The sequence below is a fragment of the Hipposideros armiger genome, unplaced genomic scaffold (assembly GCF_001890085.2).
Source record: "Hipposideros armiger isolate ML-2016 unplaced genomic scaffold, ASM189008v1 scaffold_362, whole genome shotgun sequence".
NCBI lineage: Eukaryota > Metazoa > Chordata > Mammalia > Chiroptera > Hipposideridae > Hipposideros > Hipposideros armiger.
Window position 1 is genome coordinate 601,729 of NW_017731712.1, and position 19,295 is coordinate 621,023.

At 50.8% G+C, this 19,295-nt stretch overlaps 1 protein-coding gene across 1 annotated transcript in view; it reads right to left on the reverse strand.

Moving 5' to 3' along the window:
• Nucleotides 1-19,295, reverse strand: part of NPLOC4 (NPL4 homolog, ubiquitin recognition factor) — a gene marked incomplete at its 5' end in the record, with an annotated part of 45,919 nt that overhangs the window by 18,728 nt on the left and 7,896 nt on the right. Inside the window, 9 exons of the mRNA XM_019661942.1 lie at nucleotides 3,007-3,167; nucleotides 7,064-7,190; nucleotides 7,582-7,653; nucleotides 9,672-9,758; nucleotides 12,324-12,503; nucleotides 13,832-13,955; nucleotides 15,578-15,672; nucleotides 16,403-16,451; nucleotides 18,141-18,317. Of these exons, the coding sequence (XP_019517487.1) occupies nucleotides 3,007-3,167; nucleotides 7,064-7,190; nucleotides 7,582-7,653; nucleotides 9,672-9,758; nucleotides 12,324-12,503; nucleotides 13,832-13,955; nucleotides 15,578-15,672; nucleotides 16,403-16,451; nucleotides 18,141-18,317 (1,072 nt within the window). The remainder of the gene's footprint in view (nucleotides 1-3,006; nucleotides 3,168-7,063; nucleotides 7,191-7,581; nucleotides 7,654-9,671; nucleotides 9,759-12,323; nucleotides 12,504-13,831; nucleotides 13,956-15,577; nucleotides 15,673-16,402; nucleotides 16,452-18,140; nucleotides 18,318-19,295) is intronic.

Sequence of the window (19,295 nt, forward strand, 5' to 3'; positions counted from 1 at the left end):
GCCACCATAAGTGGCCGTCCAATAGCCGGCAAGCGACTGCCTCACCAGGGAAGAGTGCAATGATAATACCAACATGGGCCAGTGAAGCGACGTCCTCCACAACTAGACTGAAGAACAAAAGGACAGCAACTTGTTTGTTCCCCTTCCCCGATTCCCCAACGCTGTTTCCCTTCAACAATTCCTCAATAAAATCTTAAAATAAAATGTACGTGGAGTAAAGGGCCAAGAACAGTCAGGGCTCCCGAAGAAAAGCAAGGGCATCTCATTTAAATGCAGTTTGAAAAAAGGCATACGAGGACATATCTGGTAAAAATAGTCAGATGAGCAGGGATGACGAACAGCTCAGGGAGGGCTCCTAGGGGCTCCTGTGGTGCGGGTCGTGTTCTGCTTCTCACGGATAAAGACAAGCGCATGTTTACTACTTTTGTTTACGTGTTTTATGGACTTTTACATGTAGGCTATTTCACAACAAAAACAATTTTAGAATGAATCATGATTAGTCAGTAGAGACAGTTAAGAGGGAAATCTTTGGGGCAGGTTTCATGCAGGGCATTAGGTTCACCAAACAAGGTTTTTATCCATTCTAGAATTTTCCATTCACTAGGCAACTAAAACATTCAAACTGAATGTTATGATTTTAAGTGTTTACAGCGCCATGAGGGCTCCTCAAAGTCTCAGACCTGCCCCTACCCATCCCTCTCTGTCACCCTCTCCCCATCACCAGCTATGTGACCCTCTGCAAGCCTCTATTTCCTCAACTGGAAAACAGGAAGGATGACAATGACAGCAATCACAATGAAACCTCACCCTGTGGCTGCTGTGAGGATATAAGAAACACCTATAAAGACCCTAGAAAGCAGGCAGCCATGTTGGAAGCCAGCCATGACAATCCCTGGGGGTCCTACTGTGTGCCTACAGGCCAGCTAGAGCCTTTTATCAGGATCGAAGCAAGCTCCTTCTCAGCTATAAAGGACTGCAAGGAAGACCCCAGAACAGAAACATGGTCAGGAACAACAAAGGATTTCAGCTGTGGGCAAAAATGTTGAAAAGATACTTGGATTTCCCCTTCCTAATGGGATACGACAGGTCATGGCAGGTCACCGCTCCCACAAACAAGGGGAAAAAAATTATAAAAACATTTTAAAATGAATTAGAGAGCTGTGGAAGCAACAAAGATGAACGAGGACTAAGTGGACTAAACTCCTGGGTGGGGACTGTCCAGAGACGAGCACGCAGCCGGCCAGGGCGTCCGCTGATGCAGGACGGAAGGCCTGCTCTCCGCTGACTCACAGACGCTGCAGGATGCCCGCGAAGGTGGGGCTGGGCTGAGCCAGATTCCCACCAGACACCATTCTGCTGAGCTGCCTGGAGGGCTGAGCACTGGGGCCGTTTGTCTCATGTCCTCAGGCGGAAGGGGCCTGGAAACAGAACAGGCAACCAGCGAAACCCGGAAGAGTGATCAGTGACCTGGAGACTAAAAGCTCTCTCCTGCCTAGGGCTCTTTTCAACCCTGGCTGCACGTGAGGCTGAGAATTCAGGCCCTGCCCGTGCCAGAAAGCCACTACTAGGAACATTTGGTTGGGTGGCTATCCTACGCAGAATTCTAAAAGCAGCCCTGAGGTATTTCCCGCCTTACTCCCCAGGACTGGGAACGTGATGAAAAACCATGCCCATGACTACGGTCCCTTAACAGGCAAAGGGGACTGTTCAGCTGTAATCGAGGTCACTACTAATCAACCAGCCTTAAAATCGGGGTCACTTGGGTGGGCCAACACAAAGAACAGAGGCCTTTTCAAGGCTCTGCTGGCAGCAGCAGCCAGCAAGACAGGCACTCCTGCGAGGCTGAGGGGAGCAGCAGCAAACTGCCATTCCAGGAGCTGCCAGGGGGCCAGGCGCCAAGAAGCTAAACGCTGCCAGTACATCCCACGCCTCATGGAATCAAGCTCCAGCTGACTCACGACAGCAGCCTGGACGGCCCAGAGTGAGAACGCAGCCGAGCTCTGCCCAGACCCCTGAGCACAGAGTGTGAGGCGAGACACGAGCGTTGTTTTACAGCCGCTTCGTATGCAGCCATTGGTTCTGGCCTCCAGAGAAAATGAACACGACGGCCCCAAAACACCACCATCAAACCACAGGCCCAAGAAGCTCACCAAAGCCCAAACACAGGATACATGAGTAAAGCCACCAGGCACTTGTGACCGAAGTGCTAAAACCCAGTGATCAGAGAGGACGGGTCAGCCCGTGGGAAAAGGTCACAGTCTGGACAGAGGGACACATGATGGTGACAGCAGACTTCCAGCTAGAAACACTGAGTCAGGCGACAGTGGAGCAAACCTGTCAACCTAGAAAAGGTCCTTCAAAAATGCAGACAAACTACTTTCCGACATACAGAAGCTGCCTGTGGTGTGATATCAAGGAGCCCTCCGGGCGGCAGGTGGGGCCAGGTGCCCAGTTATGACTGGGAACATGTCCCGAGCTGCGGTGAGACCGGCAGTGTCTCTGGTCCTGCCGGGAAGCACCCAACACCTACGTGTCCAACCCCGAGAACTGTCAATAAAAAGAGTTTTTATAGCTGTCACAAGAAACAGACTTAAGGATGGACAACTGTTTGTCTCAATTTTAGCTGAAACTTCTGTACCGCTCAGGAGTGCCTAGATCCTGCCCCTACAGCTCCACTCTTTACCCCTGGGGAGGCTCTGGCATATACCATCTTCTCGTTTTTAGAAGCTGAAGCTGTGTGTGTGCTGCGACGGTCTGGTGTGGTGTTCTACGTACCGGGCCCTGTACACTATTTCCGCTTCTGGCTGGACACTATTTCCGCTTCTGGCTGGAAGCACTAACATCACAGCAGTCTAATGACAACAAGCCTGGGAGTGCTGTGGAATCCCTCATCCACAAGCTGGGAGCTAAACAACCACGGCGGACCGACAGCCAGTCAGGTCCTAGGCGTCCAGTGTCCACACCGTTCTCCAGCTACTCAACACCTTCCCACCGTTGCATTTTTACCTTATAAAACACATCAGGCACGTACTGCTCGCTGCTGGACTCCTTGGCGTAGCCGAGCTCGGGGGCATCCTTGCACGGCAGCAGGCACTCGTCACGGACCAGCGCCATGCACTGATTGGATACCTGGTACCCTTCAAAGTGGACCTGGTTGTCGGGACCACCTGTAAGAAACATGCCTTCAGTGAGAATCCACCAAAGGACATTCAGAACAAGTCTGTATCTGCTGCCCTTCCCCTCGGGCCCACAGAGCACACCAACTCTTAGGAGGCTGTCGTGGGGAAGAATTCAAAAATGCTGGATGGCAATTACACAAGCGGCTTGAGCAGGAGGCCTTGAACACAGGCATGGAGGCACCACTACAGCTCCTCAAACAGGTCCCACCAAGGGATACATACTCGCCGAATCAGGAAACAAAACTCAAAACTGGTCAACATTCTCCAACATCCGCACAAACTCAGCCCAGTGTCACCCAGGACTTGGGCGCTTGGTTTTCAGGAAGGCCAGACAGAACCCTGCGAGCCAGTAGGCGTGTGTGAGTAGACGTATCTGGAGGCAGGGAGAGGCGTGGGAGGGAGGAAAAGGGAGAAGAGCAAGACAGAGCCGTTGGCGGCAGGGACGACGCCAGTGTTTGCATCGCTCGCACAGTAGTGTCCGCCTGAGAGAAAGCTGCAGAGTTCCCCATGCAGGAGCTGCGGGCACCACCAGAGCCGCGGGCAGCATGGCCCCAGCCCAGGTCACTGCCTGCACTGCACTGTGTGCCACCCTCCACACCTTTCACTCTTACGTCCCTCTCAACACTCACTTCATAAAAACTGCCAACATGTCACGGTAAGGACCAGGGTAAGTGCCAAAAGCTGCTGAGTGGAAAGGATCTGGTCATGTGACGCTGAGCAGGAAGCTGGCTGAGACAAGCTGAAAGGAGGACGGCCCGCTGTGAAAGGCGGGCCCTGAGCCTCTGGGGGAGGTAAGATGAGACCGTGCCCACAGCTAACTTCCACCGCCACAGACGTGCGCTTCCAGAATCCAGCTACACTCGGACAACTCTAACATCCATGATCTGTTAAGGCTTTGGAAAATTTTAAAAACCCTGACTATCTCTGTTTTAGATTCTTTGACAAAAACAGAATGAAGTTACTGATCAGGGAACAGAAATTTTGTCTGTCTGTCTTTGAAACATTTACCAAAAACCAGACCTGACGGCCAAGCAATCAGAAAAAGTAAAGGATGGGGACAGAGCCAGCCTGAGGGGACCTGGGGCCCAGGCCTGCTGTCTGCTCAACTGCACCACCAAACTGAACCACCAAAGGCCGACAGCAGCCGGCTCCCAGATTCTAAGTCCAACCAAGTCCTGCACCTCTGCCTGGCCCTCCCTTACCTGAGGGCAGGTGGCAAAGCCTGGGCACTGCCCCCTGCTGTGCTCAGACGAGTCCTGCAGCATGAGTGAGCAGGTGTGGGTTCCAAGGGGCACAGGGAGTGGTGGAGCCGCCCTCACGTGCGCACTGGATTACTGCTTTGCTTTGGGCACTGTAACTGGCACCAGTTTTTACATTAATCATTAAAGTGTGATAGCTTGTTAGAGAAAGAAACATCTGACCTTTGAGAACCAGAGAAAAATGGAAAGCGCCATTTGTGAATCTGATGGCTGCTTGAAACAGCCAACGTGGTGCTTGTGGGTGGTCCCCAAAGGCAGACTCAGCACCAGGAGCTGCAAGGCCTCTGCCCGGGAGTCGCAGGAAACCATGCCCGATGAGCTGCTTTTACCTCCTCAGAAACTGAACCCTGGCTGAGATGCCAAGGGAGGCCTGATGGCTTACTCAACCCCTTCCAAATGAGTCTGCCAGGAAATCCACACGTGGGATGGAAAGAGGTTGTGACAGGAAGAACTCAGCTGCTACTAATGTAAGGTGCAGCCTCAGAAAGGACCTTTCACAGCCCAGAGAACTGGGTGTGCCAGCTGACAAAGACGGACGCTGGTGTCATGGCAGGGGTTCAAGCTCAGGCCCTGTGATGCGTTTTCTTTCCGTGAGATTCTCCAGGCTCATGAGCAAGCCCCACACACAACCATCACTCCAACAGTCTCAGGCAAGAGAAGTGCCCGGCATAGAGGGATCTGTGGACACAAGGCCTCTGCCCCCGACCCCCGTGCAGCTTCAGCAGCAGCTTGGGGACAGCTGAGAGCACTATACCTGCCGAAGCACCACGGACCCTGTGATGCAACGGTCAGACTCCCGGGAGACAGCCAGACACACACAGACCTGCTCCCTTCCAGCCATCAGGGCCTCAGGAAGATGCATTTCAGGCAGGTGTACAGGGTGCCATCAGGTTAAGAACCACTGCCAGACAGACAGCACATTCCTTTGGAGTAAGAAGCTCTATGGGGTTTTGGACAACACCTTTCTGCCGGCTGCCCCCAGGGAAAGAGAGTTATACGTGAGCATCTCACAACATTGCCAAAACAACTCCGCACAGACATGGAAGGATTTCAACCTTTCTGTATAAGATACTTACTGTGTCAGTTCTAAAACCTTTCTGTGAAATGTCACTTTCAAAGGCAAAAATTCCATGGCAATTTCCAAACTCCCCACAAGAAGTGTGCCTTGTGACTGAAGGTCCCGGTGGCCCCAAGTTAGACTGTTTACAGTTCCAAACACGTGCCAGTCCTTTTGGCCCATCGAGTAATTCCCGACAGAAACAGTAATTAAAGGGTCAGGCTACCCAGGAGCCTAAAACAGCGTTTCTCACGAGGGGCAGTTCTGGAACCCTGTGAGGGTGACGTCTGGCTGCTCACAGGTGGCAGGGAGGTTTGGCGGGCTGGAGTCAAAGGCGGCAGATGTCCTGCTGAGCTCAGGAGAGTGCCCCACAACAAACAACTGTTCCACATCCCACATGACCTTGAATGTCCCTCCCTTGCACACTCATGGACACAAAGACCCCCGTTTATGATGACCTGAGATGAGGGAAAATTGTATTTTATGTAAAACTTATCTGTTCTCTACTCCCCTCCGTGGCATCCAGTCTCACCTGTTGTCCTGCTGCCCTTCAGGTCCCCATCCTGACTGGCCCCGCCCAGTCTGCCCTCTGCCCTCACGGAAGGACTCATGCTGTAGAATTACTGTTCCCTTTAATCCTCATCAAAAGGCCCATCCACTCCCTTAGCACCTGACCAACAATTCAGAAAAATAAATCTGACTCAACTGATTCACACTAACGTGTGAAGGATGCTGTCCTTGCCCCCGCTTCAGCAAAGCACGTATTTCAAAAAGAAGGCGCCTGTCAATCAAAATGGGTCTTAAGCCAATGGATCTTAAAAATCCAGGCGGTGTGAGGATGTTTTTCTTCGTGGTTCCCCAGGCAGCGGGCTGTTTGTGAACTGGTGTTTGTTAGACTAGGGGGAGCTTCTTTCTACAGAACTAGGGGAAGAATGGTTACCAAGAACGAATTGAATGACTGTCCCTGTGGGGGTACAGACCAACGTCAGTGTTTACTTTAAAAAACTGACCAAACAGTTTTTATGAGTGGGCTCTCCAAGTTTCAAATATGTTATGAAAGATTTGGTGGCACTTTTTTACAGACCACAATATCTTATTATATATTTACGATGTCCACAAGACCTAATGTAATATACATAACATCACACATACACGTCACTTTCAAAAAAGCTTTATGAAAATGGTTCCTTAAAATGACACTCCCATTCATGATGTCAAAAATAAACGTGTATCAGAAGCAGTGAATCTCTTTCCTCCCAGACAGCCACAGCCATCTTTGGTTACTGGAAGGGGCAAAGGCAGCCCCGAGCTCAGATCCAGAACCCAGTCAACTTGGACGTAGGACGAGAGACTGGACTAGAGGAGAGTGAACGGAGAACCTGATTCTAGCAGTTTTGTGAGTGATGCTGATATGTTCAGGGTTTTAACCACAAACCAAAAGGGGGAATCTATAACGCACAGGCCCAGTAAGAAAATCTACTGTAACTAAGTGAAGGATGAGAAGTTAAAGAGGAACAAAATATACTAACAAGTAGTAGTGCTTACAACGTAACTGTCCGCGTTTATACCTGTAGCCACTGCAGTGACAAACTTGGATCCAAAGTGTCCGTCTGGAGAGAGCCGACATATGTTGGGATGCTTATTCTGGAAGTCTCCTGCAGTGATACATTCTTCTGCACTCAGGAAATAGGTGTCCTAAGGAAAGAGAACCAGCATATCACGTTTTACAGCATCATGTCAAAACATGATTCTGTTCCTTCTTTAGACGATACAAAGGAGTAAACTACAACACGTCAGGAACTACGATGAAAATACCTGTAATTCCAGCCGCTGCAACCCTCATGCAAAGCCACTATAAGGCCAGAAGCACTGGGCAAGCAGCCCCACGGCTGGCCTGGTGTACAAGGTCGGGTGGGCTCTGCTCTATGAGGCAGAACCCCAGACCCAGCCTTACTGTGTCAGGAACACTGTGCTGAAAATACTTTGGTCTCAAAGCCAGAATGAGCTGTGCAGAGCCCCTGAGCGCATGAGCCAGGGCTCACTGGAGGCGTGGTGCAGGCTCGGCGAGCACTCCCGCCCACCTCACCTTATTCCGACTGTATCGGACTGTCCCCTTCCGGGTGTCTTCCGAGACGAGGTCTGTGAATATCCAGCCGACCTGCACAACAAAGGAAATTGTCCTGAGTCTCCTCCTGAACCGGGTGATGAATGTTTTCTGCCCAGAGAAGCTGAAGAACACTGTTCTCAGTGAGAGACTCCTGAGAGCCAGCTCTCTCCTTCTAGGTGAGTCGGCCCCTCAGCTAAGCTACCAGGCCACACCAGAGCTTCCAGAGGCTGCTCAGGGGCAACTGACCACCCTGTGGTGATGCCGGGTTGGAGAGGAGGGCAAACGAGCGAAGTTCACCGACTGGCCGGGGGGGAAGGCCATGCCCAGCACTGTGCCAGGGGCGGGCCCGCCCGGGGCCGACACAGTGAACAGAATGCTGGAGCACAGGGAACACTCGATGCGAAGAAGAGGATGGACAAGAGCAAGTACACAAAGGCGACGTGCCAGGTGCTGGGCTTTCTCTGAGAAAGGAGAAAACTAGCTTCCTAGAGACGGAACATGCCTCAGGGACTTGGCCTAGCTGCTCCTTTGAGCACCGAAGCGGGGCTGAAGGAAGCACCTAAGAGTATAGGATGTGAGGCCCCCGTCACCAGGGCACCCTCACGCCAGTCTCCCGAGCTCGGAGCACAGCCAGCTTTCCCTGTGTACCCTGCTGCAGTACAGTGCCTGTCTGTGCTCTGTGACCCTGACCCTCCCGTGGCCACGAGCCTCCTAGCTGGGAGGTTTACAAGTGGGGCTGGAATCCAGGCACACACCCCACTTCTGTTCCTTGGAGACGTGACCTGGTGCCCGGGACACTCTCCAGTACAACCGACACAGAGCTCTTCAGATCCATCTCCTGCACACATGGCCAAACAACTTTGGAGACTTTCATTTTCCTTAAAATGCCCCAATGAACGAAAGCCACAAGGAGGATGGCAATGAAGAAAACGAGACTTAAAGGATACATGACCAATGTAAGTAAGCAGTAAACAAGGCAGAACCAAAACCAACCTGAGATGGGTGAGGGCTAAGGAACCAGTGTTTTGGGGACGGACACTGACGTACCCTTAAGCTCTTGTATCATTGTCACGAGGACCATGAACTATGCGTTTGTAACACACACAAAAAAACTATACCGATTTCTCTTCTGAACAAGAGAAACTTACAGATTTTAAACAGGAATATGACCCTAACTCAAGATGCGGACTCTTTGTTAAAAATAAAAGGACATTTTTTTCCTTAAAACGTTTTCTTATGATGGTATAGTGACTTTGTTCTGTGACATTCCGAGGTTGTTAAGTACATTTCCAGTTTGCGCCGTCTATCTGTAGGGAATTTAGTTTTCACTGTCTAAGCTGATTAGGAAGTAAAGGATAAAACTCACATGGCTATAATAGTGAACTTCTAAGATGTGTTCAAATTCCCAGTTCAACATGTGCTTGTAAAAACCCATCTCTGAAGCTTCTGGGAACTTTACCAAGGATGTGAGATAAAGTAGATCAACAGACTCAGAAGAATTCTTCCCTGCCCTCTAACCGCCAGTAAGACTTGGAAGGCTTACATGCTCAGACGCCTAAACTGTAAACAGGAAAACTCAGTGACTGAAGAGGGAATCCAGAAGCTTCAAGCGCACGGGCAGAAAACGAACACTGTGAACGGGCCTTGGCTACTGGCGGCAAAGGTGCACAAAGGAAGAGCTCACACCTAGGGCTCTGCCCCAGCGGGGCGGGCAGGACACACAGCCTGGCGTCGAGGTCCCCAAGCGGGCAGGAAGAAGGGGTCTGGCTCCCGCTACTTCTTCCCTCCCCTCTGAAGTAGTCCCCAAGAAGTGTGGTTGGCAGATTTTTAAGTGAACAGCCCCTGCGTTGGGATCATTCTTTTTATGCTCAGGGAAATGTTCTCAGTTTACTTTAAATCGGAGAAACATAAAAGCTAATAGCATCCAATAAACACAAACGAGGCTTCAAAGCGTGCTGGCCTGCACCCGACCTTGTACAGCTCAGAGCTCGGCCCCAGATGAGGCCTCGCCATGCCGTCCACCTGCACATCCCCAACAGAGCCCAGGGCCCCCTCACAGGCCTCAGTACCTTCCTCAGGCCAAGCTTGGCAGCGATTTCATCCACCACCTCGGCTTTCGGGTCTTCAAGAAGCTCCAAGCTGTTCTGTGTACCAATCTGTCAGGCCGGCAAAGGGAGAAACAGAGTTAGAGGAGTGGGCTCAGGGAAGCAGCACAGCTGCTCTGCTCCATTCTGGCTCAGATGTCACAGAGGAGCTGGTCTCCCTCGGCCAAAAGGGAGAGTGACGGAAGCAGAAAAAGCTCAAGGCAAGCAGATGAAGCACAGCAGCCCCCTCGGGGCTCTCCCCTTCTCAGGCTGCACCGCGCTTTGAATCAAGACTCAGAGAGCACACGGAGATGCGGTCCTCAGGCTGTCCTGTCAGTTCCGTATCAAGTGTGGGTTGTTCAGGACGGCAGGGTCTCTACACGTTTTTTTAAGGTTTCTTTGTTGGGGAAAGAAGTTAGTTTCAAAGCTTCCTTGGACAGTTTCATTCCAGATAGATTTGGCGAGACTGGGCAAGATGCGTCCCAAAAAGAGCCGTGGTAAACGCGTGTGCAGCTCCTGCAGGCACAGCGCTCGGCTTCACAGGCCAGGTACAGGCCAGGTACCGAGTGAGACGCGGCAGACACACCCGCACTCAGCAAACAGAAAGGCACCTGCAGTCGGGAACCAGCGGCTTGGTGGGCAGCGCGCTCCGCTCAGGGAGGCAAGTGGGCTTAGGCTCTGGGGGCTCACATGCAGCCTGAATGCCTGCGTGGACAACGCTCGCCACTATCTCTAATCTGCACTGAAATCAGATCGTGGGTCACCATGAGAAGCACCCTGCTGAGCGGAAGCCCCGGCCCAGAAACAGGACAGGGAAGGTGAGCCCAAACCGCACTTCCTAACTGGATCTATTCTTATAAATTAGTCAAATTCTCGCAAAACGGAAGAACTGGATGTTGCTGGTATCACTCATCTGGAGAGCATTAATACCTCCAGAGCAGAGGTCAAATCCCCAACTCAGGACAAACGGGAGGACCTCGTTTCACAACATGTGCCAGCATGAGCTTTGATTGCTAATGAGCTACAGGTTTTCACAGGTCAATTGTTTCAACCTCCAGGACCCCCAAACTAGGAGCTCTGATGATGCTGTTAGTTTGGACACCAGAGGCATCTGTTCAGTCACACTTGTAACAGCTGAAACTCTTCATGAAAGTGACTCCCTAGTGAAAACTGAACGTGAGCACCTTGTGCTTCCACAAGGAGCCCCCCCTGACTGCAGTACACTTGTGCCCTAGGGTCAGAGAGCCTGGCCCCCTCTGGTGGGTGTCTACTGGCACCTAATGTCTCCTTGTAAGTGAATTGTCACAAGGGCCTCTGCAAGCACCCCATCCATCTATCCTATCCATCCATCCATCCACCTACCCACCCATCGTAGCTCTCAGTAAACACGGGAAATGTCAGAGGAGTAAGGCTACTCAAAATCTGTAAACATAGCCAGGGAGGACACGGGCACTGATGCCGGAGGCCACAAGCCTGCAGTTTCAGACCCCGGTTTATTTACAGAGTAGGCCAGTCACAGCATGCTGTCTAGAACAGATAGGTGGCAAAGGTGTGTACGGTACAGTACGAACCCAAACACAGCCAGGACGGGACAGTATGGGTATCTGTATCTACTCATATTAAAAAAATGAAACTTTAGAAGTCTAAACCAGAAGTTTCTACAGGTGGACTTACCTGTAGGGGAAGGGAGGAAACAGGATGAGGACCAAATACCTTGTTTGTAGATGTGACTTTAGAAATGTGCAAATTTTTTTCTTTTCAACTTTTATAAACAATTTTAAACATACAGCAGACTAAAGAACTTTACAGTGAAACCCCAGGTACCCCGTGCCTGGACCAGCCATCAGCACCTCCACGTCCTCCCGTCCCCTAGTCGCCCCCCAGCCCGTCTTATTTTTGTTCCATCCACAGTTAAGTGCAGACATGAGTGCACCCCCCCCATGACAGTATGCTCATCATCAACTAGAATCCAACGTGTTCACAGTATATAAAACCAATCCCTAAATATTGAAAATATTATAAAGCAAATGTGTAACTAGCTGGTACTTTGTAATCACAGAGAAAGGACCTTCCACGCGACTTTAAAACACAGTAACAGACTGCTGGCCCCTTGTGGGATGTACCCTAAGGACTCTCCTCCCACCACCAAAATAATCTTCAGCTGTTTTCAGTCCTGTACAGGCATTTGGTGGTGTTATTCTGACACAGTTGAGACACACAGAATGGAGTAATTCTGTGAGTCTCTTAATTCCATCATTCCTGTGATAGCTAACAGCAGGCATGGGCAGACGAGACACAGAACTGAGGAGAGAGGGAGCAATTGTGTGACACTTTGGGGGCAATTGACAAGAGTGGAACACAGATGGCAGGTTAGATAAAAATACTGTATCGATGTTCAATTTACTTAATCTGATCAACATTATGTAAGAGAATGCCTATTCTTTGGAAATACACACCGGAACATTTAGCGGCCATGTTACTCTCCAATAACTCAGAAAACAAGTATTGTGTGCGTGTGTGCTGGGACAGACAGACAAGACAGACTGGGCCGATGCTAAAGCAGAAGCACGCTGTCGGCAAGGGCCTCACAGCCTTCAAACACAGCAACGCGGACAGGCCCGTGAGCGGCAGCCCTACCTGCGGGGGCTCGTAAATGGCCGCTACTTCGGCCCTGATGCCCAGAGGAATGTCTTTGTGCTCAGTGTACCGTCCGTACAAGTACCCGAAATGCTGGTTCCCTGTCTTCCTCCAGAAGTCAAGGAAGCGATCAGCAACTGTGTGATTCTCAAACATGATGTTGTCCACGTGTCTGTATTTCTGTCGAGTTAACAACAATGGGCTAAATACAAACATTCATCAAAAGTAAATAATTTTTTTCTAGTACAAACCATTCATAAATAGTTTTTACTTGGCTCTTTAAAAAAAAAAACATATGCACGTGCACATTTTAAGACCATGCTCTGCCCTTAAATCTACTTCAGATTCTAGTGGGTAGGCAGTATAGGAGTGGGGTTCCTCAAGACATTAATTCAAGGGACCGGCCGAGTGGCTCAGTTGGTTAAGAGCGCGAGGTCTGAGCTAAAGGGCTGCCGGTTCGATTCCCACATGTGCCAGTGAGCTGCGCCGGAGCTGAGCTGCTGCTGAGCTGCTGACAGGCAGCTGGATGGCTCAGTGGTTAGATCGTGCGCTCTCAGCAACAAGGTTTCCAGTTTGACTCCCGCATGGGATGGTGGGCTATGCCTACCTGCAACTAAGACTGAACCAGCAGCCTGAGCTCTGCAGCAGCTTCTGCCGACAGGCAGCCGGATGGCGACTGGACTTGGAGCTGATCTAGCTGAGCCCTCCACAACTAAGATTGAAGGACAACAACTTGGCTGTTCCCCTTCCCTGACTCCCCAACACTGTTCCCCTTCCCCAATTCCCCAATAAAATCTTTAAAAAAAAAAAAAACAAAAGAAATTAATTCAAATTAATCTTATTGGGATTTCACCTAAAATAGAGGTTTTCAGAATCTCTAGGGGAAAGAATAGTTTTCAAAAAGAGGGAGAGGACAACAAAGAGCTGGGTGGAGGGAGGGAAAGGAAGAAAAGGAAGAAAGGGCTCCAAACAGTCAAGCCACAGCATGTGGGCCTGTGGGGGCAGAGGGCAGACGGGGAGGGGCGGGGGCAAGGCAGGGGTAGGTGAGGCGGCCACTCTCCAAGGGAAAGGCAGCCTAACCGCATGCAATTTTCGCTGGTTCTCTGCCTCCTCCTTCAGCCCAGCTCAGCTCCCTTCCTCCCTGGCCTGGCGGGGTGCCCTGAGCTGGTCCCAGCACAGGTCTGTTACCAGCTTCCAGGGCCACGGTTTCTTAAAAGGCAAAGTCACAACCGCTGAGCATTTTAAACAGTCACCAGGACAATTCTGCCTCCACACAGCCAACAGAACAGCGAACCGAAGCCCCTCCTCATGCTTGTCCGGCAAGCTGCAAGTCTTACAAATAATGTCTGCAGTGTATGAGTTCCACAAGGGTCACTGGTCACCAAGGAGTGAGTGTGCCACGTGTGCCACTCTGCTAGGGCAGCTGCTCGCCAAGGAAGCGCTCCTTTCTCAGCCATGAAGGCAAACCCGCCCCCCCATAGTCTGGACGGGCACAGTGAGCAGCTCACCTGTCTGTTCAGGGTGATGGCGCTTGGCTGGCACTTCGTACAGATGCCGTTAGGCCATGGAAGATGCCCCTCGCACCCTGATTTAATCTTGCAACTGATGTTCTCCAGAGCAACGAACTTCCCCCTGAGTAAGAGGAGGCAACTTAATTAAACCTTACGGTGGAGAAAAGCTGAGCAGGAGACTGGAAATAACATCCTGATGTCTGACACCTCTGGACAGAGCCCTACGGAGCTGAGCACGAGGCTGAGCACGAGGCGGCAGCAGCAGGGAAATGTGCTAGAACTCTTCAGTGGGCGCAGCTTCCATCCTGCACAGGGAGGCAGAACTACTCTCCTATGAAAACGGTTTTCATTTCCACCATCTGTCACTCACATCCACAAAGATTTTCAAGAATACTGTTGAATATCTACTGACCTAACCTGCACCACTGAGGGGAAACAAAGAGTTCTTTTTAAGTTACATTAATTGAGTCTCATTCTTAGGTTGTTTGTAAAAAACTCTTCTTTGCAGGAAAAACCTGATTCGGATATACAACAACGATAGCTTCACTCTCCTGTTGGCCAAAATAAAACTCTAGTTAGGAGACTGCGGTTATAAGGAAGTCCTGGGCCCCACCCTAAACCTGGGGTGAAGCTGCACAACTGACTCCACCCTCTGCCCGTTTTCCGTTCACAAAATGGTCCAAAAAATTCTATGTCATCTTCACAGCCACTGCTGGTCTGATTGCCCCTGGGAGCAATGACTGCCACCACGTCCTCATGTTAATGACAGCTACAAATGTGCCCCCACTGGAGACCATGGCCCTTGACCGAAACTGATGAAAGGCTGGAGGATTTTAGCACAACAAGCCTCTCCTCACTGCCTTGTCCAGAAAGCTCCATAGCTTTCCCAATGACAGGCAACAGTGGGTTTCTGGTGGGACTTTTTTCTCCTGGTCTAACTTGTTTAAAAAGTCATTTTAGGATGTCAGCGAGTTGTCAGAGAAAAACTACAATCAGGCCAACATGGCATTCTTCACCGAATGTTGCTGACTCCGGTTCAGCCAGCATCTCCTCTGGCTGCACTAACAGCAGTTATAAAATCACAGTATGGAGTCCGTTATTTTCTGGTGAGGTGAGCACACGGGCACCAGAAGGGGTCACACAGGCTAGTGCCTGATGTGGTTTAAAATAAATCAAAATACTGTGTGTGTCCCTCTCTGGCCGCTGTCACAGCCCCCACTCAAGGAAAGCCAGCAGCCCCACTGCCCACCCTGCCTCCCCCAAGTGCCTGGCAGGCTGAGCCCGCAGACAGCAGCTGCGGAGGCACCACAAGGCCACCGGGCCAGGGGCTGCCAGGGGCTGTCCGACATGTGGTTCAGTTTGCCCAAAGAGCAGAGGAAAAGGTGAGACTCCACAGACACAACTATCCACCATCACACCTTATCTCACCCACCTTCACACACAACTAAGTTGCCAGGAGTGTCAGTGAGGTCCCCCAGGGGCCTCCACGGTGGCCATAACCAGCCTGGCAGCTGCCCAGCACTAGAGGCACTGTGGATTACAGCAGGCCATCAGAGTCTGCACCACCTGTTTCTTTCCTACAATCAGGGCAAAGTCATGAGTTCAAACACTTCGTGCCTAGACCCTAATCTTTATGTTTCTCATTCAGATGCCCAGTGGTTTTCAGCAACACCAGCCAGATTCACAAAACAAACTGGGCGTCAAGGCCACAGTGGTGTGGCCTGGCCGCGCTCAGGTGCTTACTTGTCGGCCCCTCCGGTCAGCTTTCGGATGTAGGCGTGGAAAGACATGTGCTTCACGGGTGGTTCGAGATGGTTTAGGTAGTCCTCATCGAATGGCTGCCAACACATAATCAGTAGGTCACATACCTGCTGGGGTCATAGGGCACGCAGAGGCAGGCACAGGGGCAGAGCCAAGCCCTACTGAGGGCGACGAGGGAGGACAGGGCTTAGGTCTCTCCTGTTCTACATCAGAAGCACTTTTTCTTTGTGTACCAGTTACCTTTGCAAGATGAAATGAATTTCTATTAAATGTAAAATGCACTAAGTCAAGTAAATATGAGGACAATTTTGAAAAAGAAAATAAATAAAAAAAATAAAAAGTCACCAGATGAAAAGGAGCCTCATGGAGGAAATTGGGTGGCCTTGCTGCTGTGAAGCCAGCGCTACCCAGTCGTAGTCAGCACTATTATGCTGGCTCTCGGTCTCATCAGGACGAACTAACGGAGGAGACGTGAGATTCCAGGCGACGTAAATCAAAACAGTGATGAGCACGACCACCAGGCCAGCTCGTGTCAGGCTTTGAAAGGATTGTTAGGGAGCCCACTGCAAACGCGGCCTCTCTGTCAGAGCAGGAGAAATGCTTCAGCTACCCCAGCCCACCGGAAGGTCACTCCCATAAATAAAGCTTGTCCTCTGTGCAGCAGGCACCAGTGGGACTACGAGGCCCAGGACAATGATTAACAGGAAGGTCTCCCAACCACCACGGCCAAGGGCAGGGGCTTCAAGTGTTTCCACGGCTCGGGGAGGCAGCCATCACGCCTGCCAGGAACTTGCTCCCCAGACTCACCTCTAGAGGAACACAGTGCACACATTTCCCCAAAGGGCCGTGTCGGCATCTGAGAAGAGCACAGGGCAAGAGAAAGCAGAGCAGTTAGCGTGCCTGCCTTTCCATGCTGCCTCCCACCACTGCTATTTCCATGTACACCATCCATAGTAAAGTGCTTCCCTTCCCAGGTGAGTCACTTCCCATGGTACACGGGGAATGCTTTCACAATGTCATTTTGATCTGTAATCGGAAAAGCTCAGCAGCACTTCAAACTGGTGATTTTGTGGATACTAACTGCTTAAAATGACACTAACTAAAAACAAAGTGAGTGGATTTAAAGTTGATTTAAATTAAAATGTTAAGCAAATACTAAGAAAGGTGATCCAGGGATATAGCAAAAACCCTGAGAGTGATACGTAAATAACTCAAGTTTAGAAAATAGCCACTTCAGGCACATTTTGGCAAAAAGCATATACACGGTGCTTGGCTCTGTGGGTTGGTTTCCATCATTCAGTCACAGAAACCTTGGAAGATCCACACACATGACACAACAGTGGAGGCTGTGCTCAGGTGATGAGGCCAGTGAAGCGTTGATGGGAAAGCCAAGTGGCGGTCCCTCTGGGCGCAATCAGGTCTCTTTCTAAACGAGGTCAGACTCTCAGATGCACGTGAGCGCTACATTTCTGAATAGAGATGGCCCAACTCTCCTGATAGGCAGACGACTGTTATGGCTCAGATGACAGGTCAGCACGCACACACCACACGCACACAAGCACCCTCTAAAAGATTCCTAATGAAGCTTCAAAGACACAGACGGAGGGGCGGGGCTGGGAGGAAATGCAAATGGAAGCAGCATGCAGGCTGATGGCTCCATGCCAACAGCAGCTGAACACCACTTGGGCTCTTTAATGCAAGACAGACAAGCTGCCAATACGGCACCTGGGATCTCCATACCTCAGTGTCAGCACCCATCATGCTCATGGAGTGACGCAGTCACAAAGACTGCACTGCAGACAAGCAACCTTCACTCAGAAAACTCCACACCCCCAAGTGTAAACTCAGATGTTCCTAACTGGTTTCCTTAAAAAGAATTGCAAAAACCTAAGCAGTGCACACATGCACCGGCATGTATACGACCCGGGTGAGAAGTGAACATTCAAGGGCACAGCTTAAGCAAACGACACGTGCATTTACACGATCCTGGGGGACAATGTGCCTCTCCATGTGCCATGTCCTCACAGCTTTGCACTGTGGCCTGTGCTTATTCCAAGGGCACCGCCTTCGGCAAACACCACGTGCAGGAGAATGCAAAACACGTGCGTGCACGTGGTGCTGACACTGCTCCACTACCACTAAACGCGTTACCACGAACGAGAACCTTGCACTGGCAGGAACCCCAAGTGTCACCCCTCCACTGCTCCCTCCGCTTGCCCGTCCCACTTCCTAAAGTCCCTTCTGCCACGTGGCAGTCAAGTATCTCCAGGGTACATTATGGCAGAGGCTCGGCTTAAGGACCCCCCGCTTCTTTCAAATCTTAGTTCCAAACACTTGAAAACTTTAAAAGTCCATGTGGGATACACTGAGATCCAAACAATGAGAAAAGGGGACAAACTAACCTGGAGTGACAGTTAATGCGCAAACAGATGGTCAAACTCAAACCTACGTTTTTTTCATCAGGTACTTCATACAACAGGTGGTGTGCACACTCCCTTTATGAGTCTGAGGGCACCTCAGTGGGCCGGAGCCCCGGGGCACTTACAGCTGCGGGTCGCGGCTCCGGTAAATCTTGCCATCCTGCCTGCTGAGGTACTGGTCAATCTCATCCTCCACCACACTGGGGGCACCCAGGGCCTTTAACCCCGGGGGGGCGGACGTCTCCATCTCAGATGAGGGTCCGGCAAGGCTCGAGGGGAACAGGAACAAGAGGTCGCCATGCCTGTTCAGAGGACACACGTGAGTCACGGCCTGCCTTCCTTTCTTCTACAACCTGAGCTGCACAAAGACCAACTTGCATGAGAATCTCTGACATCTGCAAAAAGCAAATGCCACCCATCCCAAAAGCCTAGGTAGTGAGGTGTCCACTTTTAGGAGACCTGTTTTCCCCACATCTCTCCCGTGCTTCTCAGCACTGCAAGGTCAGCGGCAGGAGCTCTGTAACTGTAATTTAACTTATTTTACGACTGCATTTTAGCACTTATGAGACACATCCATATCACTATCTGGTTTCACACAAATGATATACCGTTGACCCTTGGACACCACAGGGGTTAGAGGTGCCAACGCCCATGCAGTCAGAAATCTGCATGTAACTTTTGACTCCCCAAAACCTTAACTACAATCGCCCTCCCTATCTGAGGGGAACTGGTTCCAGGACCCCCCGCGGATACCCAAACCTGAGGATGCTCAAGCCCCTTTTATGAAGTGGCGTAGATAGTGCAGTCGGCCCTCTGCATCCACAGACTCTAACTGTGGATGGAAAATGCTGTTTTCGATCCACAGTTGGTTGAATCCAACTGTATATTTATATATATTGAAAAATGTCCATGTATAAGTGGGCCCACGCAGTTCAGGCCGCCTGTCCAAGGGTCCGCTGTACAATCACAACATACAGACTGGGTCTCTAGGCGGTGTCTCCCCCGCTTTCACGCTTTGCTTGGCCCCCGCTTTCCTTTGCTCGCTCCTCAGCCAGCCCTCTATTCAGCTCCCCTGACATTTCATCTGCCCGTTTCTTTCTCTAAGTTCACGCACACGCGCCCACACGTGTACACAGACATGTATGCCACTGCTTGACAAAAATGAGATTATCAAAGACACACTTTTTTGCACTTGCTTTTCTCGTGCAACAATTCCTCATGAAATCTCTCCAAATACAGTCCATGTCTAATCGTCACTTTTAAAGGCCACACGATGTCCC